This window comes from Microchirus variegatus (assembly GCF_963457635.1).
Source record: "Microchirus variegatus genome assembly, chromosome: 14".
NCBI lineage: Eukaryota > Metazoa > Chordata > Actinopteri > Pleuronectiformes > Soleidae > Microchirus > Microchirus variegatus.
The window spans coordinates 7,111,542-7,138,730 of record NC_139815.1 but is presented as its reverse complement, the minus strand read 5'-3'; the positions used below and the strand labels follow the sequence as shown (position 1 = coordinate 7,138,730).

At 42.4% G+C, this 27,189-nt stretch overlaps 1 protein-coding gene across 3 annotated transcripts in view; it reads right to left on the bottom strand.

The window, feature by feature from the left end:
* The window catches only part of nav2a (neuron navigator 2a), a 96,973-nt gene extending 79,483 nt beyond the window's left edge, over positions 1-17,490 (bottom strand). For 2 of the 3 annotated variants that reach the window (XM_083900853.1, XM_083900854.1), the window contains exons 1-3: positions 17,309-17,490; positions 10,878-10,995; positions 6,699-6,751 (exon numbers count right to left, since the gene is read on the bottom strand). In XM_083900853.1, the coding sequence (XP_083756979.1) occupies positions 6,699-6,751; positions 10,878-10,995; positions 17,309-17,380 (243 nt within the window). In that variant the 5' untranslated portion in view covers positions 17,381-17,490. Of the gene's footprint in view, positions 1-6,698; positions 6,752-10,877; positions 10,996-16,970; positions 17,189-17,308 lie in introns of all 3 variants that reach the window. The other variant, XM_083900855.1, reaches the window with a different exon arrangement.
* Between the last annotated feature and the right edge of the window lie 9,699 nt (positions 17,491-27,189).

The window sequence follows — 27,189 nt, the reverse complement described above, 5'->3', positions numbered from 1 at the left end:
CACAAGTTCATTATTTTACAACATTTTTCACCAATTCTGACGTGTGTGGCAATTTCTGTAGGTGCAAAATATATAATATGCGATTCTAAAAATGGCTACACTGCAGAATGCTCTCTGTCATATGACCTAGTGACTTGTGTGGAATCTGGTCACGTAACACGGTTGTGAGATAACGCATTGTGTTGCTGTGCTTGTGTAACTGTAACTGTATATGTGATTATATTGGGATTTGGCAAGCGTTCGCCCACACCTTCACTCTCCCAGGAGGTTCACATGTTCCAGCATCCAGCTCATCTGCACAGTTTTGACATCAACCTCAATCATTTTTTCTCCTGGTTTGAAAACCATCAACAACAGCAAAGTTTTCAACACCTCAGGGATGAGCCGCTTCACTGCCTACTGATAAAAACCAAAGTAAGATGCACAAATCAGACACGTCAGCCTGAGGCTGCATATTTCCTCTTACTGCTTCTGCAAAATGCATGTTTGAAACTGTGCCTTTATGTCTGTAATCACTTATGTTCACTCTTCTTTTTGAGCGCATGCTTTATTATATCGATGATACTTACTATTATATCTTTATGTGACATTATGGTCAGATTATATAAAAAGAGCCCTTTTCCACCTTTTCCATGGTTGAAGCTTCTGGAATAATGTGTTGTATGATGAACAAAATCGTTGCACTACACCTGTGAATTTGAAACTTATGCAACAAACCAGCAGAGTAGAGAATGACAGGATGAATGTGCAAGAGGTGACCAAAAAAATTAATGCAATGCTGTGCATCAGGTGATCTCTGTCATAACCTCGTGCAAGAAATTACTACATGTGATCACTGAGTTGCAGGGTCATTGTATTGGACTGCACTTTCTGTTAAATGCTAATATTTTGCCATGATTCAACCTTTCTGAAAATGTCAAATCATTTCTGTCTAAAGGGCATTATTGCTGGCAGCAGAGATGCACAAAATCTAATTTAAATTCACACAATATTGCACCAGTATATAAAATGTACATTTGGTTGCTTTGAAACAGTCAATTCTGTGAAATCTTATTATATTGTGTTTTAATTCCATCATGTGATGGGCTGATTTCTACATTTCTTTTTTCCACACATACAGAAAGCACCTCTCCCTTTCAGCAAACATAGACAAACCTGTTGAACCATAAATAAAACAATGTGTTTGGGCATCATCCTGCTTACCTGCGTAAAGCTTTGTCATCTACAAGGAAAGAAAAAAAAATATGTATGTGTCCAATCTGCATCCAGCTACAACCAGTGATATTTACTGTAACCGACTGCTGCAACGTAAAACTACAAAGAGACGTATGTGATGGTGTGCACTCAGGTTAAGTACTGGGTGTGCTCTGATCAGGTTAAAAAAACTCTGAGGCAGTTGTAAGAGATACATATGCACATGAAGGCTGAATTATATAATAAAGGCTCAATTATGAGGCCAGTTTAACACATCGTAATTTAATGTTCCACACAGGCAACTTTCGTGTTTTCTGTGAACTACCTGGTTTCAGCAGGTTTCTACATGTTTGGATTTGTGTCAGCCTAACTACCAAAAGTGAGACTTTTTCCGCAGAAAACATCTGATGGGAAACAGGGAAATACATCAGTTCAGCAACAATTTGTCCAAAATAAACACCCAGCTACAACCAAATCATCTATCTATAAAGCAAGTTGCGTCGGTCTGTCTGTCTATCTGTGACAGGCATATCTCGCTGACCGTTAATCAGATCGCACTAAGATTTTCGATATGGGTTGAGCATGGGCCGATGGTATACATCCTTGATTTTCACATTTTTTGGAGTAAATTTAATTTTCGCTGATTTCGATATGGGTTGAGCATGGGCCGATGGTATACATCCTTGATTTTCACATTTTTTGGAGTTAATTTAATTTTCGCTGATTTATCACGCAACACCAGGCAGGCAGTGGCTCATCAGCAGCAGCGGCGCTGTCTGGATGGGGAGGTGGGAGAGAAGAGGCTGTCCTCACGGTGGGTGTTACGAAACAACGAGGTCGGTGTCCATTCAACAATAAGTGAGCACATATTTATTTAGCATTAGCATGCTACTATTTTGCGGCTAGCTTGGCGAACCTGTTTCCAAAGGTAATCTAGCGAGGCTACGATGAGCATTAGCGTAGGGCTAACATAATACAAATAATGTGCAACCTCATTAGGCACAACGCAAAGTTTTCATTTTGGATTAGCATTAGCGTAGCTAGCTGTTGTGACAGTCGGCCATGCCACGTTAGCCTTTACTTTCCTTATCATGCATTACTATAACTGAAAAATCTTCTTCGGCTCCCACTAAAGGAATACATACAAATTCACAGTATTTTATTATTTTTATTATCTCTTTCAGTAATAGTGTGGTCTAAAAAAGTGGGTTTATCAGTTTATTTTCAGTACAATATCATTTTAAAGTGGCCAGAATCTATAGTGAGTACCATATCAGATTTATTTTGGACTAAGAAATTCAAATTTAGTGTCTGAAATTATATATAAATAAATAAATAAATAATGCATGAAATGTGTGTTTTTTATCCTTGCAGATACTCATGCTTTAACATGGACTGCATGGGTGAGACAGTGTGTGTTTGTTTGTGTCTCCTGTGTGGTTTTAACAGCTCAGTGTCAAACCAACAGCCCTGGCTCTTGGCTAAACCCACACAGACACACAAACACACTGTGAATGGGTGGCACAGTGAGTGACCCATTGATGGGGGTCCATTTAATGAGTTTGTAACAGTTGTAAAAACAAGTGACTCGCTCTCTGGTCCAAACAAACAGAATGAAAATCAGCTTCTGTGAGTGCAAGGTCAGAGTAACACTGTTTATTCCACTGATGGCACTTATTTCCATGTTTATTCCTTCAGAGACTGAAGTGAATGTAAGTGGTGGTAATTTGCAGCAGCTCTGGGAGCTTTGGAGATTTGAATGCAATGAAATTGAGTAAAATGCTCTTGTACCACACAGTCTCCCACCCCTGGATCTGTTTTCGGTTTGTTTTGACAGTGCTTCACCAAAGCAGACATTTGCATAATGACTGCGCTTGCACCTGCCCTCAGCTCTGCTTGACTGCTTCTGATTTTGCTTGAAAGCTGACAGAGATTATACACAATGGTCTAAATATGCTCGAAAACACACACTGCAACAACATACTGAAACATCTGAGTTTATTCTTTTTAAATTGGAAGCAGATCTTGTTTGACTGCAATTATGTGATCAACAATATCACACTGTATCCACACAATCATCTATAATCTCTGATAATCCAAGTCACACAATACGTTCAATTTAGTATCCAAAGGTGGACACAACACAACACGATTACAGAATTATTATATTATATTAACTTTTACTTTTACTCCACTACATTGCCTAAATAAAATGTGTACTACTCGGATACATTTCCTTTAACCATCTTCGTTACTGCAAAATAAAAATTGAGTTGGTGACGTAATGACAGCTAGTTGCTTTTAGCAGCACTAGCTGTTAGCCACAGATTTCTGCTCCAAGTTGACTTAAAACACACCAGTGGCTCGTTGTTTACTCATTGCCGCCCCACTTGGACCAACGCAAGCTAACACAGAGACCCTGGAGTCTACCGGCAGCCGCACCCGGCTCACGCGGGGCCCGATGGTTTGGGTTAGCGATCGCTCCAGCTGAGCGGCCAACCAATACTTTTACTTCTCATACATTTTATATCAGAAACTTACTTTTGATACTTAAGTACAGTAAATGTCAGGTACTTTAAGACTTTTACTCAAGTAATATTCTAAAAGGTGACTTTTGCTTCTACCAAAGTAATTTTCTGATAATATTAGTGCTGTGCGCGCTAACGCAATATCGGCGGTTAATGGCGTCAACGTTAACGCACGTTAACGTATGGCGCATTTCCATGACGACTGACCGGAAAAAGATTTACTTTGATGTCATGTTTACATGACTCCGGATTGTTAAAATTAGTATCTAAAGTAACGCTTAACTTTAAAAGCAGAGGCACACATATGCAGTACAAAGGTACGCTGGTTATTTGTAGCACCACTCTTTTCGTTTAATAAACAGACAGCACCAGTTCGACTGCAGGCGCGCTAACGACGCTAAAGGAGCTAAAGCAGCTAACGGAGCTAACTGGTAAACGGTGCCTGGACTCGGGTGTCACGGCACATAAACATGATGTCACATGCGTCTTTTGTAATTGTACTTTTACTCAAGTATCTCTTTCAAGTACTTTAAACAAGACTGAAGAAAATAGATTCTTTAAAATGTCAAAATCTACCTCCATAAAACACGCTGACCAGTAGCAATGTACAATGATGTAGGATTAATGTGTAAAGCTAACTCATTTAGCCAAGGTAAATGCTGCAGTGGACAGCTAACTTGCTAAGCTAAGGCTACATTAAACAAAATAGTTGGAAAAAGCGACTCATCATGTGTATAAGACAAATGAACTGACTCATTACAGAGGACATAGTTTTATAAAATCATGTTACAGGTTGTCAATTGTCCACATCTGTTCACAGATGAGTCATTTATGACACTAATTAGGAAACTCCCTGTAACTTAGGATAATTTGTGATGACATTTCCAATTCAAGTGGGGGAAAATAAAGTCTTGGATATCACTTGTTTTCAGTTGAAATTATACAATTTTCCCTTGGGTATCACATTGTAGTGAAAGTAGTGCTAATTCATGTAGACATCCTGTGTTTAAAAATTCTGCTTCAGGCAGATGGAATGGAAAGGGAACTCTGTTAACTGAGCTTATGTAGGAGGAGACGTGCTGAGTTTAACTTGTTTTATGGTGACCGGCTCTGCTTTATACCATGTAAGGATTAGGGTTACAATAAAGTGAGGAAAAGACACCATGACTATGTGAGGATTTTAATTATCAAAGTGAAGAATTCTCACCAAAATATGGCAGTACTTAAAGCTCCCATAGAACGGAAGTTCAAATTAACGCTGTTTTTTTGGTGTGTATCTGCGACATTGCCTTGTTTATGAAGCCCTGAAGGTTCTAAACAAACAGTTCAGCCACTGCTGAGAATGCTGTGCTGTATTGTAATCTCGGGAGAAAACCCGTTCTGGTTACATAAACAGTATTTCTCCTGAGCAGCAGATCCTTCTGCTCCAGGCACATCCGGTTGCGTACATTGAACCGCAGAAGAAGAATAACGTCCGTTGTGGAGGTGTTTCACGAGTGACAGTGTCTTCTGTTCTGGGTCCAACTCCGGGTCAAAGTCATAAAAGGGACTGCGGTGGGGAGTCGTGAAGAAGCTATTTCTAAAACATTGTTAAAACGATGTTTTAATAATGAGTAGCAGTGCATCCACCGTTCCAGAGGGGGGAGCTGCGCTTCTGAGAGTAGCTTCTGGTGAGCTAATTATGTCACTTCCAGGTATTGGCCAATCACAAGACAGTTGGCTGGCTGACCAATCACAACACAGTCCGTCTTTGTGGGGTGAGATTTCAGTCTGAAACAGCGCGGCTGACGAGAGCTTCAGTGAGGGGAGATTTCTATCGGCACATTTACAGCAACTAGGAAGTTTTTGACCATAAAAACAAGTTAAAGGTGCATTATGTAATGAATCGAAAGCAACTGGCCATAAAATCCTCCTAATATGTCACAGAGACTCAGGAATAATATTAATATAACAACCTGAACTCACCAACAACAGTACAGCCAAATATTTGAATTAAAAAAAATATTTTGTAGACTGCAAATCATGTTTTGGCATGTGGCGCCACCTACCGCCATCTACCAATCATTGCAGTCAGTAGAGTCTCAGCTGCCGAGCAACCACGGGTTGCCAGTTAGTCAGAAAACGAAACCTAAAAGACCTTGGTATTTTGAATTTGAATGTAGTAACTGTTTTTGGCCACATTCTTACATAAGGCGCCTTTAATGTATGTAAGCAGACCTCCATAACTCACATATATGTGCAACGGGACCACTCTATGGGAGCTTTAAACACATTAAAATAGAGCACAATACTAGTGTTGTGGTGACATCATAACACAATAGGTCCATGTGGGTATGTTTGCAATGAAGAAGAAGAGGCTAGCGATCAGCTGTGCTTTCACGTCCCACCCATTCAGCTGTTATGCTATGGATGTGCATGTCTCTCTCCCTCATTGGACTCTTTATAGCCCCCTCAGCTGGCACAATGGCCCAATTTATAACCTTTCACATTCAGTGGAGAGCAACCCTATCTGGAAACCCGGCAGCTCACTTCCCACAGGAACACAAAATGGGGAACTACAGAAAGAAAACCCACTTAGATATCAGCTAAATGTCACTGACTGTAAAAAAAACGATGCCTCCGTGCCTGCTGTCACTCCAGCAGAAGAGAGAAACACCGTCTCTCCCTCTGCAAGTGTAATACCATGAGACAAATCTGGCCTCAAAACCAAACCCTGTGCTACTTTCAACTGAGCGCCAACTGCCAGAAGTCTGAGCCAGAGGTTTCCCAAACAGCAGCCCGCAACGCCGCGAAAAAAGTAAAAATAAACTGAGTCACCCGTTCCCATCTACATCTATTCACTAGTGACTTTTGTACCACAGCTCAGCGCGAGGGCCACATGAGTCCGTGAGACTGGACATCGAGGAGCGTTAGTTCACATGTGCAGAGGTAAAAATTCACAACGTTCTGCCAAAACAAATTCAAGTGGTCACTTACCATCTGAGTTCGGCTCTTGGGGCAGCCATTGATGTCACCAATCTTCTCGTTGGCTGAGGAGAGACAAAAAGAGGAGAGTTGTGTTGTTCAGATAATCCTGTCTTTTATTTTTAGTGGAATCCTGTGAGTGAATGTGTGCCAGACAGGCAGAGGTGTTTATGCTGGTGACTCTGACCCGTCCTCTCCTCCCACTGAGACGTGAAACAGTATCACAGCAAATAGGAGCAGGGCCACTGGGGGCCCAGCTGGGATGGGAGTGCTGTACAAAGGGGTCGTCATATGTGTGTGTGTGTGTTGTCAGGAATTCCTCCCGTCCATTAGAGACCCAGCCCACAGCAGCTGAGACACTGCCGTCATCTCACATCTGACAACTGTGCCAAAAAGTGCAGTCTCCTGCATCGAGAGGAGGTGTGGTGAATAGGGCCCTATGAAATCTGTTTTATTTTTTTCCAAATTCCGTTTTTTCCGTTTTAATTTTTTAGAATTCCGTTTTTTTCGTTTAAATTTTTTTTTAAATTCTGTTTTTTACCGTTTACAATTACTTGTGTATGTGTGCTGAAATGCCCATTGTCCATTAAAATGCAACTTTCTTCTTGAATCTACTAACTTTGCAATTGTTCAATTGTTTTCACTCAAGTTAAATGAGTGAATCTTAAAACAAGCCATGCAATGCTGGTCACATTTACAAGTAAAATAAACATAAATAAAAAAGTGGTAGTGCCCCCTCATCTGGTGCAGACAGATTTCTGCACACCGCCCTTGCGCCGTGCGCTTCTCCATATCCGACTGGATCATTTCTGTACACGCAATGTTACCCCTACAACGCTACAATTAAGGGAATAGCAGATGCATCAGATGAGCCGATCTCTTTAGTTAACTGCTCAAAGAGAGAGAATGTTCTCTGCTGTGAAGTGAATGTCGCAGGGAGTTCATAAGTTTCACTTTTGCGCAAAGAGACTTTCCAGCCTTTAATAGGTGCTGTTCCACAGTTTACTCGCCGTGTTTTGGCCACTGAATTATCGGTGCATTCCTAAATATAACATGACAATATAACATGACAACTTTATTGACAATAACAATATAACCGTAATAATGGCGTATCTGATGGTGTGGCACCTGGATAAGAGGACGCTCGCCGGTAACATGCGGGCGCAGCGCATTTGTTCCGCGGTTTAGAAAAATCTGTGGTGTATAAAAAAAAGTGTATATAAAGTAAATAAACAAGCAACACGCACTGGGGGAAACCCTGGCCCGGGTGAGTGTTTGTGAGGAGATGCACGGGTGGTGCCACGAATGAGCGTTCCCCGGAACATTTCCCCAAACAAATGTTCCTTCTCCTCACGACGACAGCATTTCAGTCACATTATGTCAATTTCCGCGATATTCAACCTTTAACATTAGATTCCGTTTTTATTGGCCAATTCTGCCCGCGATTCCGTTCATACGCATAAACGCATAAATCATAGGGCCCGAGGTGAGGCACATCACACAAGCTCCACCTCAACACCACGCATTATATCGCCTTCACTCCGGCTGTAGATCCTCTAAATGCTAAATTAAGCTATGTTTCCACTTATATCAGGGTTTCTCACTCCTGGTCCTGGAGAGCCACTGTCCTGCATGTTTTAGATGTTTCCCTGCACAAACACACCTGATTCAAATGGTCAAACTATCCCTCACACCATCCCACTCAATGGAAACTGGGTTCAAAATCATGGTACTGGACTGAAATGCTTTGAATTGCAAATCCTAAGATTTTTTTTACGTTGAAGTTAGAAAACCCCAGTTTGTATCAGCAACTTGTCAAACAAAAGGATTGATGTACTGCAAATAACTATTAAAACGATACAATGATCTACCTAAGAGAGGATATTGAAATGACCTCTATTCTGCATTATAACTCTTGATTGTCTATTTACTGAGACATAACTGAAATGATTTTCAGTTTCAATGATCATTTTAAACCACAACTAAACCCATAGAACTAAACCCATAATTATGTTAACATAATTAAATGAGGATGAATGATTTAACACCCCAAATGTTTACGTACGATACGTGTGCTGTCCTGAAGAAAATGCACACCGTGGTCACAGTGACACCCGCAATACACAGCTACTCTGTAATTCAGAGATACACACTTACACTTGCAAAGTAAATAAATGTTCCCAAAATAAAACTGAATTTATATATAACAAACATAATTTGTCTGGTTGAAAACCAGCAGCCAGAGACTGTATGAAGGCTGGATTTTAAGAACCTCAAGGCTGTAAAGTGAAGGCAAAACAAACTTTAAATGCTACAGATTTGGTTGAATTTTGCAGGAGAGAATGTGGCAGGGGTTTCGAGCACATAAGTGACATTTGCAGAATTTTACAGGAGAGCTAAAACAAACTTTTTACTGATTGTAATTACTGATTGCAATTACTTACGGGTCCAATGTTCCCCGATCGGGGAGCATCGGACCTTTTTTTTTAAAAAGGGTCCTATGTTCCCCACTTTGTGGAAGCCTGGGTGTGGAGCTCCAGGGTAAAAGGTTATGGTTATGGTTATGGTTATGGTTATGGTTATGGTTAGGGTTAGGGTTAGGGTAAGGGTAAGGGTAAGGGTAAGGGTTAGGGTTAGGGTTAGGGTAAGGGTTAGGGTAAGGTCCTATGTTCCCCAGGTCCTTTAGGGTGAACAGCGGGGAACATAGAACCCTTTTTCAGAGAAAGGGTCCTATGTTCCCCGGTCACATACAAGGCGGGGAACATAGGACCAGGGGAACATAGGACCCGGGGAACATAGATACGGTCCCGTGCGTAGAACCTTAAAGAGTTAATCTTATTCTTCTTATTATTTTTAGCAATTGTAAATCGCATATTTCAAGGCCTGAACATACCGGAAAACTCATGGATTTTTGCGACCGCATCAGACCTGGTGTAAATTTACGTCTGAAAGTAGTTCGGGGAAAGTGAGTAAAAAATTGGAAGTGGGAGGGGCTTACGAAAAAGAAAAACAGCTTTCATCGGGTGACTTTTTCTCGTGTTTCACGTACATGAACAAAACTCGGTGCACATGTTAATCATGTCAGGATGGTCCAAAAAGTCCGATGTAGCGTTGTCGTAAGTCCTACAGGAAGGCAGCCATCTTGGGCTGAACAACCATTTTTATTGCCGTTTGTGGCAAATTTGCACCAATGCTACAAAATCTATGTAGTTTGTTTTAAGATTTATCATTAATTATATTTCCATTATACAGGTATGTGCTGATGGTAAAGCAGCTGTGAGAGGGAATATATAATGTATATGGGATCTAGAGAGGAAAAAGCTCTCGATAAAGGCAATTTTCAAATAGTAAATTAAAAAGCAGCATATTCAATCACTTATTTAAAGAACTGCTGGAGGCTTAAATAATCTGGAAAGTGCAAACAGCCACCATAGTAGCAGGTAGTCAGTATGTGATAAACAGCTTGATCTAACCCCCCAAAAATAGAATAGTAAATAGAACAGCATGAAACAGCTACAGCATGAGAACAGTAGGACTCTTCATGAAAGTATGAAATCTGTGTCAGACACACGGTGAGGAGCTGGAAGCACAGAAGTCAGTGACATGCTGAGTCAACGGTCAGCTGGTGAGGGTAAACAAGGTTAACAGTAGATGAAATGACAAGACTGATGATGATTCAGACAAAGGTCAAGGGTCAAAGGACTACAGGCTACACTACACTTGAAAAATCAGACTTTTCATTCACTTTATTAATACTTAATTAAGATACAATTGCTTTACAACTGCATGTTAAATATAGGATTTATTCTAAGGGATGAATATACAGCAGTAGTTTGGATATATACAAACTGTAATGAGTATTGCTTTAATTTTCTTCCCTTATTTCATGCATATGTATATATATATATTTAACAGAAGTCTAAATCTGACCACATACCAGATCTGCATACATATCTGAATAAGATAAGAACATCTTTGAAACAACGAGTATCAAACTAATGTCAGTCAGACAGGACTGTCAATTCTTGGAATCATTGAAACTAAAATAAAATTTAATTAAGCTCCCTCTGACACGAAAATAAAAGCTTGGTGCTTTATCAGATTTGATCTATTAGGCATTGTTTGCCCCCCAATATTTAAATGACCAGTGCAAGCTTTAAGATTTTCAGATCAAATGTATGATTTCCTTACCTACGACCTGTATAATCTCAGCCAGCAGTACTCCGTCTGTGACATCTGTTTGCAGGTCCTTAATCAGACGCTTGTGTCCTGACTTGGCAAGGTAATGGTTGGCCCAGTCTGTGTAGATCTGCAGTCAGAAACAAACACAGCCACAGTGCTCAGTTATAAGCCAACGAGGAAAAAAAATACAGTCCAACGCAGAGGGGTGCAACCCTGTCAGGTCGTCCATGTGTTTCAAACTCCATAAACACTTGGAAACTACAAAAGGTATAAATGGTTGAAGCAAATTTACGACTCTAATAAAATAACAACATGGTTGAATGGGAGCAGAGTAGCCCTCTGTCTTTTGTTGGGGCTCGATCTGGCATACATCCGCATGGTATTCAAATTGGGGCCATTGTGTTCAGCCGGGGCATTCATCTCAGAGCGCGCGGCGGCTGTTTTCAATGGGCCATGCTGACATCACTCTCAGGGGACAGAAAAGACCCTTCACTGCCTGGGGGGAGGAGGAGAGTGGGCCAGAGCAAGCATCTGAATAATCTGAATAGCTTCCTTAATAATTAGTTGCCAAACTCTCTCTTTTACTCCCCCTTTCTGTCATCAAGAGAAGTTAGTTTATTTTATTCTTAATAAAGGGGGGCACACAAAGGTTGGAGTGAAGTAGAACATTATTTTACTCCTATAAAGAAGTACTTATATTTGATACATAGAGACCATGTGCTTTGTGCTGATTTGCAGCTTCATGAGGCTCGAGACATGAAAGAAAGTAGTGCTGCAACTTGGTGAAAAATGAAAGACATGGCGACCACCGAGTCCCGCTCTCATTGCACTGTTACTGAATGACACTTTTGTGAAAAGACGACAGAGAAGTGACAAACTATCGGTATGTTTACATTAGAACGAACCAAATGACTGTGTTTGCCCAACCAACACAGTCAAACTGAAATTGTAATTAATATTTCAATTATAATATTATTATTATTATATTAATATTTTACCGCTATATTTTGTATCACTTATCCACAGAACGTCAGAAAAAGTGCATTTTATTTATTTTTGTTATACCTCAGAAGCTTTTCATTTTTATTTGATTTATTTAGACAATGTAGACTGGTTTTAAGACACATGTTTTTGTATTCCTGGATAGTTAAGATATAAATAGAAGTGTTTATTTTGGTCTAAAGACTAAAGTTCATGTTCTTGATATTGCAATGCAACTATCGTTAAATAAAATCCAGAAAAATATTTTTCTCTGGAAGTTTTCCAAATGGTTTTTCAAAAAACCGAAGTTTGAACCCGAATCGTGGGTTTAGTGAACCATTTAAGAAAGTAGGCAAAAATGTCATTGAAAATTTAAAAATAGTGGCCTGCAGTACATTTTCATTTGCATGTAAATGTTTCTCAGTAGTGGAAACCTGAATATTAGCTTCTCACCAATTACGGCGTAATTCAAGTACATCAATTACTGCTGAATGAGGGCACACACACAGCACCACTGAGGTCGAGCCGCAGCTCAAGGATCAAAAACACACAACATGCACAGTGAGTTGTGTTGTTCAGTTGTGTCTCTTGTCACTTTGTGTTTGCATTGTGAACAGAGCTTTTCTACCAGACACGTCATCAAATGAATCACCGCTCTCATGTCGGCTTACAACAGGTGTGAGCGCTTCAAAGACACACACACACATCTGAACACACAATCTCAGATGCACAAAGTTTATGAATACATGACCACACACAGGCATACGTACGTACCCAAAACACGTCTTTAAAAGTGTCTTGAGTGACACACAGAGCTAAATAAAATCCTTTAAGCAGCAGGATTAGACTCTGAGCTTCACACTCTCTGCTGCTCACGGAAAACAGGAAGTGTAATCTTGAGGAGCTTTTGTGTGTGTGTGTGTGCTTTGATGTAGTTTCGGGCAGGTAAATTGAGGGGTTGGGGTGTAATTAAAAACGAGGTGAAATGGGTAGCTGTCAGTCACAGAGCTGGAAACTCTGAGGGGGGGGGGGGGGGGGGGCAGCATGGGTGAGCTGTGAGAGAAAAGATGAGTGGGCGAGTCACCACGGGCTCATTTTTACATTTTTAAGTCTTCAAAACTTACTTTGAGCGCAAATGTAACATAAAGTTGAAATACTACAGTGACGTAGAAGTACCTCAAACCTGTACTTAAGCGCAGTAATTTCCTAAATTAAGCTCCACGAAACTCACAGAGCACCCGTCTGTGTCACTAAAGGAACTTTCACTTGTGGTTTTGTTAAATGTATGTGTCCAGACTTGTGCAATCACAAGACAAAAAACCACAAAAACATAAAAACAACATATGTTTACATCTGAAACATCTTCACTGAAGACTGCAGCACAGATGTTCTTCACTAAAAAAACTCTTATTACTGTAATGTCAGGACAGGGTTATTTCATGAATTCATGAAGCATTATCCTTTGGGTTCTCATCGGAATCACACATTAAAATCACAATTCAAACAAAAATGTAATCTTATGTACGTATATTATACATGATACACGGGTGTTACACATGATACCACTTTCTTGTGACCGATACAGATACCGATTTCACAAACTCAAGTATCTGCCAATACCAACATCAGTCCAATACAGTCATTTTGTACGTTTGAAACTATGCAGCTGCACATTTGTGCCATTTCAAGCTATTTCAAAGACATACATCTCCAACTGTGTAAAAAATATTCTTCTCCCTTTAAAGAAGAAATTAAGATTCTTCGGATTTCACATTTTTATCTGATCCAGTTATTTTGACCAGTTTGGGGGCTGAAGCCAATGCAGAGTATTTTATTGGCTCATCCCTAATTTATGTTATTTGTCTGACTGAAAAGAAGCACATTTAAGAGGCACTGTGATGCCTAATATACATAAGGTAAACATGAAGGAATTTAAGGTTTTTGACGACACTGTTTCATCCTGCCATAGATGGATGTTTAACATCCACCAAATGCCAAGGCCAAACATTTTAATAATCCTAAAAATAACATCAAGAATGTATCAAGGGTGGAATTATGAGGAGCAGACGATTGCTCTTAGAGACATACAGTATAAGCTATACAGGAACTGAAGAGGAAGCATTGGCTTCATTCTGATTCAGAATCTCTGTAGAGTGTGTCACACAAATCCAAGTCTATATCTGAGATAACCACTCAAAAAGAGTAATCAAAACAACATCCCCAGTGTTTCTTTTACAGTTGACTTTACAGTATACCGTCATATACTGTATTAGAAACTTTTTGAATGAATAAGAGGGTGTAGTTGTTGTTTCACAGGTTGCATCTTCCAAAGTAAAAAAGGTATAGGTTTTCTATTCTGGCCGTTTTAAGAAATGTGTTCACTAACCCTTTTTAAAACAGTTTAAAAACAGTTTTGTATGGCCGCTTGTGTTTACGACAGCATTAAGCATTGATCACGTCGTGCTCAAGGAAACATGGATCCATTAAAAAGATGTTCCACTTTGATGATTTGAAATATTGCCCAGCTGCTGGCACTGAATAAAAAAAAAGTCAGGGGTTGACCAAAAGACATTAATTGGTTTCATGGGCACCAGGGACATGTGGACCAAATCCAACTGAAATGGAGCCAAGGGACAGCCCAAAATCTATCGTGCTGAACTGGAAAAATGTCAGATATATTTTTCAAGAGGGAAAATCCCTTCATTACCAAAGAACACTGGCTCGCTCCTCATGGCAACATAGGTCATTTTTGGAGCTGTAAATTGATTGTAGAGCGAGGGACATTCCCATCATCAAAGACAGCAACATGACACTGAGTCATTCACAGGGTCAGGGCCTGATGGAAAAAAGCTATATACGGCCTGTGTGGTCTTTAGACTTCCTGCTTTGTGGATGTGTCACCTTCATAGGTTTTAATTATTAAAAAGTGCAGTTTTAAATTATTTACATGAAGATATTCCCTGATTTTATGGACTCTACAGTACCCCAAAAGTTTGGCGTCACTTAGAAACGTCCTTATTACATTAAATTAATCAGAAATACACTCTATACATTGTCGATATGGTAAACGACTATTCTAGCTGCAAACATCTGTTTTTTAATGGAATATGTACATAGGTGTATAGAGGCCCATTTCCAGTGTTCTAATGGTACATTGTCTTTGCTAATGGTGTTAAAAGGCTATTGGATGATTAGAAAACCCTTGAAAACCCTTGTGCAATGATGTTAGCACAGCTGAAAACAGTTTTATTTTGAACAAAAATCATTATTTCTAATCTTGTCAATGTCCTGACTATATTTTCTATTCATTTTGCAACTATTTTGATGAATAAACGTGTGACTTTTAACCGAAAAATTGTATCGGTGACCCTAAACTTTTGACCGGTAGTGTACACACAGATAAGTAATAATGCAAACACATGACTCTGTAAAGAGCTGAACATGCGTTATCAAATTAGAAGCACACACTGCATTAAAGCCTGGATCCATAGGCATGAAATGATGATGATACACAACCATGCACCACTGAGTCGATCATTCATACAGCTGCATCTTTCTTTCTTCCCTACATACAAACACACAAATCAGCTTCACATCCAGCATCCCTGCTGCTTCTGCTTGCTGAGTCACCGAGCTGCAGTCAGTGCAGAAGGGCATGACACACACAGACTATCCCCACAGCACTGGGTCAGACTACACGGGCGAGGGTCATGGCAGTGAGATCAGGGCGTCACATTGGGTGCATGACCTTGTGTTTACGGGGGGGGGTTCTAAAGAGGGAAGAGTGAAAAGTAGCTTTTCTGTTTTGGCCAGATGGCTCAGCTGCAAATGTCACGACATATGAGGAAAGCTGATTATACAGTAGGAGCAGCTGAGCAGATGTGCCTTTGTACTTCTTGAGTCATGTGTGCTCGTGTCAAACTGACACACAGCTGGAGAAAACAACCTTTGCTCTTTTTTCTGTCTGTTCTTGTTTGCACTGACGCTGACTTGTGAGGTGATAAACTGCTCACTGAGAAGTCAGTCACTGCTGTGATGTTGACGTTATGCACTTGCATCATGGCTCAACATCAAGTGCAATGAGAGTTATTTGTTGTGTCCACTTATTGAAATAAAAGTGCTCAGTAGAACCATATAAGTTTTTTTAGCTTGTCCTCATAGCAGAACCCAGCAGAACCCAGCCCCTTTATAAAAAGGTTCCACCTGGAACCCTTTTAAAACCCTTTATTCAGGAAAGGGGTTTTAAATGGTTCTCTGGATCAAAATGGTTCTTACTGGAACCATTAGTGTTACCAAGAACCCTTGAAAACCTGCTTTTTCAGAAGCAAATGGTTTCAGGTAGAACCTCAGCCCCAGTAGAAGAACCCTTTTGGAACCCTTATTTCTAAGAGTGTAGGGTGTGGCCAATCACCAATCTCGAAGATGTGTCTTCAAATGAATTATTTGTTGTAAGGAACTTGTTGGCACCCACACAGAGAGGTCAGACGATTAAAAAAACATGTTTACAGCTAGATGAAGCTCATTGAGTGCCATTAATTACTGATACTGATTTTAAAGCTGTAATAACATAGTTTCCTCAGTGTCAGTTTTCACGTCAGACATAATCATAAACAGAAATAGTGTCCTTTGTTATTAGTTTGATGATGGTGATGATGTTTCATGGCTGTACTGAGAGGCGAGTACATTTTCTTTAACTATGTTAAATGTTTCATATTTCCTCGACATCAGAAACAGACAGCAGCTCAGGTCTGTACACTGAAGCACAGTTTTTACGCGTGCTGAAGCCGCGCTAAATGCATCCAAAAAACAATTACGTCGATAACTTTGGTGCTATTTCAGCGTCTTATTTTGTCCAGGGTTCAGTAAGCAACTTACAAAGCACTGCACTTAAAACACCATTATGAACTAATCTACCAACACAAGCTGAAATAAAGTGCTATCTCTCACGAGAAGCTTTCATAGGGAACCGGGACTTAAACATGTATTGCTTTAATAGAACTAAAGGAACTGAAGCGAGTGCTGAGTCTACAGAGGACACGCTCTGATAACAGGGCTTTCTTCAAAGGAAACCCACCTTTAAACATCTTGTGCAGGATGCAGAGGAATGCCTCTTTTACTGACCTTGTTTGGGATCTCCAGTGCTGAGGAAGAACAAGATCTAAACGGTAAAGTCTAATTGGTTCAACACTCGGTGACGGTCACCTGCCTCTGTCAGGGGAGCTGTTAAAAAAGAATTCCTAGGGCTGCTCCTGGAGATCTGACTCCTCACCCTGACATTTCTATTTCAGGATGACCTTTTCCTCTCGAGTACATTACCACCGAGCCCCTTCAGTTAATGTCTGTGGTAGAAAAAAAACGGTTGATGTTTTCCTCATGTCATATCAAACCTTCACTATGTGTACATATATATATATATGTATATATTAATTAATTAATCAACAGGAGGGAACCCCTCTTACCAATTTGAAGTTTCTGCAGGACAGATGGCTGTGACTCCTGGTCGGTACCCTAATGTTTCCATACTCTGCCATGTCACCTTAAAAAAGACCACGAGCAGGACAAAGACAACACCTGGAGGGTCCATAAACATCCAGAAATCTATGTGTCCTCCTGGCTTCAGGTTTGTATGAACAGGACTCTACTCTACTCTTCTACACTACTCTTTCACCTTGTTCTCTCTCTCTCTCTCAGCAGTTTGAAGGGCCCTTCCTGAAGTTCAAACCTCTTCAGAGTGAAACCTCAGACAATCTGACACTGTCTTAAACCCACCCCACCTCTCCCCTAATCCCCCTCTCTGGGTGTCTTCCACTTTGAGTCAAACAATCTGACTCAGTTCCTTCTTCTGCTGCTGCAGGTCCAGAGTGAGTCAAGCAACATCAAACCATCAATCAATTTAGGGATGCACCGATTGCCATTTTTGGGGCCGATTCCGATTCCCGATTTTTAAAGAAGTTTGACCTGCCGATACTGATTTTAGCCGATTTAAATTTCTTAAACCACTTTACAGCACACTGAAATATATATATTTTTGCATATTTTCTTTAATAAAACATTTTAACATAGAAATACAATCAGTTCACATCCAATATCCAACTAAAAATACAAAAACGAATCACTACCTGTATGTGTAGTTTATTTAAGTTTAAACATATTTCACAACATAGTACCTACACACAAATAAGTAAATGAACTAATGACCAAGAGCTCAGATCTCACTCTCTCTCTCTCTCTCTCTGTCTCTCTCTCTCTCTTGCCCCCTGCCAACAATGCCTCGCGCTCTCTGCGCTCACAGGTTAAAATGACATACAAACAAATGCTGAGTGCTGATCAAAAGTTTTGTGCAAGTGATTTAAGGTCCTGACTCTTGTCCCAAATATAACAGGCTTCGTTCAGTGATTGAAACAAATATATAAACATTAATGAAATGTTTACATTCAGAGCGCTCACTCGCAAAGCAGACAGCAGCGCCGCGGCTGCGCGGATGTTGTGTAATCAAATACACCGGTATGGCGGTATATTAAAAATTCATATCATAACTGAAAAAAATGTTCACGGCCGAAATCGGTTAATCGGTGCATCCCTAAATCAAATGTTAAAATGCTTTTTATTTAAGAAGGACTCATATTATACCCTATTTCTATAAGTCAATGTGTATAAGTATAAGTGAATCTAGTTCCCTGGTGTCCTAATGAACATGTCTGTGACATGCTTTGGTCAAAATACCTTAAGGATGAAGCACCACAGCAGTTCAATTATCCATCCATCCATCCATTTTCTACCGCTTATCCGGGGCCGGGTCGCGGGGGCAGCAGTCTGAGAAGGGACGCCCAGACCTCCCTCTCGCAGGACACTTCCTCCAGCTCTTCCGGGGGGACCCCAAGGCGTTCCCAGGCCAGCCGGGTGACGTAGTCACTCCAGCGTGTCCTGGGTCTTCCTCTGGGTCTCCTCCCGGTGGGACATGCCCGGAACACCTCCCGAGGGAGGCGTCCAGGGGGCATCCGATACAGATGCCCGAGACACCTCAGCTGGCTCCTCTCGATGTGGAGGAGCAGCGGCTCTACTCTGAGCTTCTCCCGGGTGACAGAGCTCCTCACCCTATCTCTAAGGGAGCGCTCTGCCACCCTGCGGAGAAAACTCATTTCAGCCGCTTGTATCCGGGATCTTGTTCTTTCGGTCATAACCCAAATTTCATGACCATAGGTGAGGGTAGGAACGTAGATTGACCGGTAAATCGAGAGCTTTGCCTTTCGGCTCAGCTCCTTCTTCACCACAACGGACCGATACAACGACCGCATTACTGCGGCCGCTGCACCGATCCGCCTGTCAATCTCACGCTCCATCCTCCCCTCACTCGTGAACAAGACCCCAAGATACTTAAACTCCTCCACCTGAGGCAGGATCTCTCCACTGACTCGGAGGGAGCAACCCACCTTTTTCCGGTCGAGAACCATGGCCTCCGCCTTAGAGGTGCTGATTCTCATCCCAGCCGCTTCACACTCGGCTGCATCCGCCCCAGCGCATTCTGGAGTTCCTGGTTCGTAGGAGCCATCAAGACCACATCATCTGCAAAGAGCAGAGATGGAATCCAGCTGCTCCCAAACCAGACCCCTTCCGGCCCCCGGCTGCACCTAGAAATTCTGTCCATAAAAATAATGAACAGAACCGGTGACAATGGGCAGCCCTGCCGGAGTCCAACATGCACTGGGAACAAGTCTGACTTACTGCCGGCAATGCGAACCAAGCTCCTGCTCCGGTCGTACAGGGACCGCACGGCCCTTAACAAAGGGCCCCCGACCCCATACTCCCGGAGCACCCCCCACAGAATGCCACGAGGGACACGGTCGAAAGCCTTCTCCAAGTCCACAAAACACATGTGGACTGGTTGAGCAAACTCCCATGAACCCTCGAGCACCCTGCGAAGGGTATAGAGCTGGTCCAGTGTTCCACGGCCAGGACGAAAACTGCATTGTTCCTCTTGAATCCGAGGTTCGACTATCGGCCGAACTCTCCTCTCCAGTACCCTGGAATAGACTTTCCCCGGGAGGCTGAGGAGTGTGATCCCCCGATAGTTTGAACACACCCTCCGATCCCCCTTTTTGAAAAGAGGGACCACCACCCCGGTCTGCCATTCCAGAGGCACTGTCCCCAACCGCCACGCATTGCTGCAGAGACGTGTCAACCAGGACAGCCCTACAGCATCCAGAGACTTAAGGTACTCAGGCCGGATCTCATCCACTCCCGGTGCCTTGCCACTGGGCAGATTCCTAACTACCTCAGTGACTTCGGCTTGGGTAATGGATGAGTCGACCCCTGAGTCCTCAGCCTCTGCTTCCTCTAGGGAAGGTGTGTCAGTGGGGTTGAGGAGATCCTCGAAGTATTCCTTCCTCCGCCCAACGATGTCCCCAGTCGAGGTCAACAGCTCCCCACCTCCACTGTAAACAGTGTTGGCGGAGTACTGCTTCCCCCTCCTGAGGCGCCGGACAGTTTGCCAGAATCTCTATGAGGCCGACCGGTAGTCCTCCTCCATGGCCAACCCGAACTTTTCCCAGACCCGAGTTTTTGCTTCTGCGACTGCTCGGGCCGCCGTCCGCTTGGCCTGCCGGTACCCGTCAGCTGCCTCAGGAGTCCCTCGAACCAACCAGGCTCGATAGGACTCCTTCTTCCGCTTGACAGCATCCCTTACTTCCGCCGTCCACCACCGGGTTCGGGGATTGCCGCCGCGACAGGCACCGGAGACCCTACGGTCCACAATGGAAGTGGAGAACATGGTCCACTCTGACTCAATATCTCCAGCTTCCCTCGGGATCTGGTCAAAGCTCTCCCGGAGGTGGGAGTTGAAGACCTCCCTGACAGGTGATTCTGCCAGACGTTCCCAGCAGACCCTCACAACACGCTTGGGTCTGCCAAGTCTGTCCAGCTTCCTTGGGAGACCCTACCAGGGGCATTAAGCCCCGGACAACATAGCTCCTAGGATCATACGGATACTCAAACCCCTCCACCACGATAAGGTGGCAGTTCAAGGAGGAGAGCAGTTCAATTACTCTGCCAAAACAGCCCTGTTCAGAACACTCGCTTTTGAGTGCCTGTCTCTTTAAATGCAAATGAGACACAGGAAACTACGTCAGCGTCACTGAGGCTAACGGCAGCTAACAGCAATAAGATTTTGGAAAAGCCATAATTTGCCGACTCTTGCCGGCACATTGCCATCATATATAAAATGTAAATCTTCTGAGGCTGGAAGTTTTTGTAAAACTCTGTGCTGCACTGTGGAGCCAAAAATAGATCACTTTGTGGACTTCCACTCTTCCGGATACTATTGCCCTCGCCTGCACTCTCGTGTTCTTTAGGGACAAAGCGGAGCTCCACGAGACAACAATTCAAGGAATGTCTCATTGTGACGTAGCAATGAGTGTGGAAGTCAACATCCCATGTTTTACTTAGACTGAGGCGGACCACAAAAACATGAGTAAGTCATCTTTTTTCACACTTTGCCTACTGATAGGGCCTCCAGAGTCGATTAAAATGATTAAAAAGTTGATTTTGCATAATATGTCCCCTTTAAACATTTACATACTTCAGAAGAGTGAGGTCGCACATTAAGAAGATAACAGCTAACCGATGAACCGTAGTGCTATTTGTAGCTTCCCAATTGGTATAAGTGGCCAATTACTAAAAACAGTGTCATGTTCTACATAACTGTCTCTATGACATTATGTTGATCCTGTTTCTAAGATGGAGTAAATCTAATGAATGTCTCAATGCGGAGTTCCTGTTGTTGACTGACCAAAAAAAACAAACTGTTGTGTTTTCTTCCTATGACACACCTGGTGCTGTACGGTGTACGTTACAGCACCAGGTGACCACACACACACACACACACACACACACACACACACACACACACACACACACACACACACACACACACACACACACACACACACACACACACACAGACACAGACACACACACACTCAAAAACAACAAAACCTACTTCAACACAGGACATCAAGCACCATCTACACTATTAGAAGTGTCCTTCTACAAGGGCTGAGGTTCTACCTGGAACCATTTTCTTCTTCCCGAAGAAAGGGTTTTTCAAGGGTTCTCGGTAACACTAATGGTTCCAGTAAGAACCATTTTGATCCAGAGAATCCTTTAAAAACCCTGAATAAAGGGTTTTAAAAGGGTTCTTGGTGGAACACTCCAAAAGGGTTCCAGGTGGAACCTTTAGAAGGTTCTACCTGGAGCCAAAAAGGGTTCTGCTATGAGGACAAGCCGAAGAACCTAATATGGTCCTATTTAGCACTTTTATTTCTAGGAGTGTACTTCTCCATATCCGTGTTCATAAATGGACATAAATGCACACCAAGGAGCTTCCCTTGCTAACAACACACATTATGTGAAAACCATTCACGATGCAACATACAAACGTGTACTGTACTGCATACTAAGGTGGGAGTGTAAGTAAAGGGGCAATCACATTTGGGCTCTGCCGTATTCACACGTTACACAATTATCCATGCACCGCCTCCAAAAATAATGATACAATCTTAAGGCTTGCTCTGGAGCTTGTGGATTCCTGGATACAATTACACATGTTCTCAGGCTTCATCCAAGTCTTTTCATCACGCGTGTTTCCATGCCTTCAGTTATTAAGTAAGTCACTAATATTAGAAGCACTGTACAGTATGTGAAAATAACGGAAACCATTCATACTTAAAAATTGGGTCTCATGAGTTAGAACTCTGCATCATTTCTGTGGGCTGAGGGTGACATGTGGCAACACACCCCCTCTGACCCAGTCTGGGCAGCAGATGGCTGGTGGGAGAATGATGGATGAACTGATGGATACACACACACACACACACACACACACACACACACACACACACACACACACACACACACACACACACACACACACACACACACACGTGATATCAGAACAGAAGGATGCTGTGAAGGGAACGAGTGGTTCATAGGTACGATGGGTGATCATCTCCCACTTATCAAAGTCTGCACATGAACCCCAATCTAGTGAAGGGACTGGTGGTGCGCACAGCTCTGCATGAACATTAGTCGACGTTAACAGATGGTAACGGAGAAATCAGAGTACCCGCTCTATATTATATGACGACAGGGTCCTGCTCTGCCAGCTGCTGTGCTGCTTTGTACAGGAGACAATGGTTTGTTTGCATTAAATACTTGATGTGTGTATAGTTTTTTAAACGTGTTACACTGCAAACTTTCTGTCTGCCATTATTTTTTTATTTTTCAGCCATAAAGTCCATTACTGTCAGCAGTGTGTCGTTTCCCTTTTATTTTGTAACCATGGAGAGCAACAAACAAACATTTGCTTCCTCCCTAATCCCTATTTTACCATCACAGACGCAACTGGAGCTGCTGCTTCTTCTCGTCACCCCCAGCAGGATGAACCCTGGATGGTTTTTGGTCTGCAGGGCCCCTGGTAGTGACTTTCCCAGCCTCTGTTCTCTGTTACACACACACACACACAAGCCTCTCAAGTGGCTTTAACCCGCAGAACAGTGAAACAGACCAGCTCTAAATGAGCCCTCATGTCTCTGCCTGCTCTCCATTTGTCACATGAAAGACGTGTGGCTTCATGAGGCCAAAGCAGGCACATGGTAGACAAAATGATTTGGCCAGAACCCTGCAGCTCAGAGCATGGGAAACACAACTATCCATCGGAAGCCAACTAAGTGCATGTGTAGTCATGAACTCACTTGATACTCCAATCCAAAAAAACTGAAAATCCACACCCATGAGCTGCAGTTTTGATAATGGCTACACGACTTATCCTGACTATCTAACCATGCAAACATTTCTAGAGGTTAATCCAGAATATGACATCAAATGAATCCCCCTAAATTGGTGCTTTATTTGCTGTCAAGTATGACATCTGCTCAGGATTCAAGGAGGGCACTTCAGCACTAACAAAAGTATTATTATAGTATTATAGTATTGTGCATCTTCTACCACTTTGACCTCCACATCATGGTGAAGCTGGTGCCAATCCCAGCTGACATCAGTTGATAGGTGGGTCACACCGTGGACAGGGACTAACACAGAGACAAGCTACCATTCATTCTAAGATCCACACCTCAATTTAGAGCGTCCAATTAACCTCTGCATGTTTATGGACTGTGGCAGGAAACCAGAGTAGGAAACCTGTTCAAAAGTTTGGGGTCACCTATACAATTTTTTGGTGTTTTCCAATAAAACTCACACTTTTATTCATCAAAAGAGTTGCAAAATGAAAATACAGTCAAGACATTTCAGCTGTGCTAACATCATTGCACAATGGTTTTCAAGGGTTTTCTAATCATCCAATAGCCTTCTAACACCATTAGCAAACACAATGGACCATTAGAACACTGGAAATGGGCCTCTATACACCTATGTACATATTCCATTAAAAAACCAGACGTCTGCAGCTAGAATAGTCGTTTACCACATTAACAATGTATAGAGTGTGTTTCTGATTCATTTAATGTTATATTCATTAAAGAAAAAGTGACTTTCGTTAAAAAATAAACTTTTGAACGGTAGTGTAGAACCATATGAGGTTCTTCGGCTTGTCCTCATAGGAGAACCCTTTTTCGCTCCAGGTAGAACCTTTTTATAAAGGTTCCACCAAGAACCCTTTTAAAACCCTTTTAAAACCCTTTATTCAGGAAAGGGGTTTTAAAGGATTCTCTGGACCAAAATGGTTCTTACTGGAACCATTAGTGTTACCAAGAACCCTTGAAAAACCCTTTCTTCGGGAAAGGGTTTTTCAGAAGCAAATGGTTCCAGGTAGAACCTCAGCCCTTGTAGAAGAACCCTTATTTCCTTGAGTATCTGCTGACGCTGGCATATCTGTTCAACACTTTCATTTTGCACCTTTTGAATCACCAGTGCATTTACCAACTTGCCATTTCAAACTATCTCAAAGACATCAATTAATCTTCAATTGTGTGCCAAATATTCCGAGCGAGATAAGTTGTGTAGGATGCGGCCAATCATTTAAAAAAGACATAAGCAGCCTTCCACATGACTCAGCAAAATGTTGATGTAGTAACAGATTTAGCACTTTTTTCTTTCTGATCTCTGATCCATTCATTCTGACCAGAGACTATTGTCTCATCATAATCTCTAACCAGAACTAAACACATCAATCATCCATTATGATTTATGCTGTGTGCATGCCTGCAATCACTTTTGTCATTCTCTCTCTCTCTCCCTTTATTACTCAAACACACACACACACACACACACACACACACACACACACACACACACACACACACACACACACACACACACCCACACACACACACACACACACACACACACACACTGACCCTGTGGCCCACCGGCCTCCTGTCAGTCATGCTGTATCGAGGTTAGCAGAGTGTAATTAAACTAAGCCTTCTTATCACCTCATCTCTAGACTGGTAATAACCTCCTCTGCTTCCATCTCCCCTTCCTCTCTGGCCTCATAGAAGATCCAGATAAGAGCTACGACTGAAAGAAAGACACACACACACACACGCACACACGCACACACACACACACGCACACACACACACACACACACACACACACACACACACACACACACACACACACACACACACACACACACACACACACACACACACTTAAAGAAAAAAGCAGGGGGAAAAAGAAAGGGAGAGAGTATGTGTGTCTCATCTGCCTGTGTTATGTATAAACTCAGCAGGGTGCTCATTACACAAAATGACTTTAATTGAATCAACTGCCTCTGACTTTTATCACATCCATCAACTATTACAAAGACCTATTTTCACTTGTTGGCACCACATGACCTCGCTGCACCTTCACCACTGTGTCCCTGATCCTTGAATATTTACCATCCAATGAGTTTTTCCACCAAAAGTGCAAAGCCAAGCCACAATCCTGCAGAATACTCTCTTTAACTCACTTTTTAAAATCCCTATACAGACATGCATGTGCACACCCACAAAGCATAGATGCAACCAAACACCACAGTCGCTGTCAGGCTTTGAGCTGACGAGACAAGCAAAGAAAAATCAAAGTCAGACATGTCTTAAAGCCACAACATTAGCAAATAAAAGCAGGATAAAGATGTGAGCACTGCAGTGAAAAGAAAGGCCTTTAAATGAACTGAAACACAATCCATTTATTTTCAATGCCTTCTGGTGTTTGCGCCTCTGATAACTAATGAAGTTGTCAGCCTACCAGTTTCATGTTGAAATTGTTTTGCTCCCAGCGGCACAGCATCAAGCTCATGTTGCTTCTTGCAGTTTCCTTTCTCAGAGACACCTGCGTCACATGAAGGGCGACTGCTGGTTGGCCGGCCGGGCGGCCCAAATACGAGCCATCGGTAGCAAGTCTAGACTTAACGGAACCCAAAAAAAACAGACTCAAGGAGGCATCAGCAGGATTTGAGAAAAGTGTCCTGAATGAATGCACCACGCTGAAGAACACAGCTGCTTGCTTGCTTGATCCCTGGCAGGTCTCTGCAGCCCGAGGGGGTGGGAGAGCTCAGCACCTCCAGCTTCTCTGGAACAGAGGAGGGAGAAATAAACGCAGGAGTGGGAAAATGCAAGCAGGAGCTCCACAACCTCAACCTCCACGGGCTCAGAGAGAGACAGCCAAACCAACAAGCACTGTGAGGAAGGAGCAAGAGAATCCCCTCCTCCCTTGCCCACAGCAACACATTATGCTATTGCTCTTCAATAGACCATTGGTCATATGGGGAGGAGAAAAGGAAAGAATAAAAGGACAGACCTCTTAACCTCCTGCTCCCCCTCCCCCGGTTGACCACAACTGTGGTGGAAAAAATGGGACGAAAACGAAGAAAAAAGGGATGATCGGTGCACGCTTGTTAACAGTAAATTAATATTTGGTGCTAGGTGCTATACAAATAAAGGTATTATTATAATAATATAATATAAAGAGTGGGACGCACAGAACTCAGAAGCCAAACCGAGCAGACCTCAGCACTAACCGACCCTGTTCTATTTATTATTTCTTTAACCGACTTCTTCTGCTGTTCTGTTAAAAAAAGCCTTGTGTTTTTTTTTTCCCCTCTGACCAAAGACTGACAGTCCAGTCTCTGATCAACCGTCACCCACATCACACTGCAGCAGCAGCAGCTGCATATGTGTATTTATGTGTGTGTGTGTGGTTTCACAACCTCAGCATTTATGTGTGTGAGCGTGTATGTGTGTGTGTGTGTAAGAGAGTCCACTACAGAGGATGTCCTCCGTTTGAGCGCGTTCCAACCCAACACACACACACACACACACACACACACACACACACACAC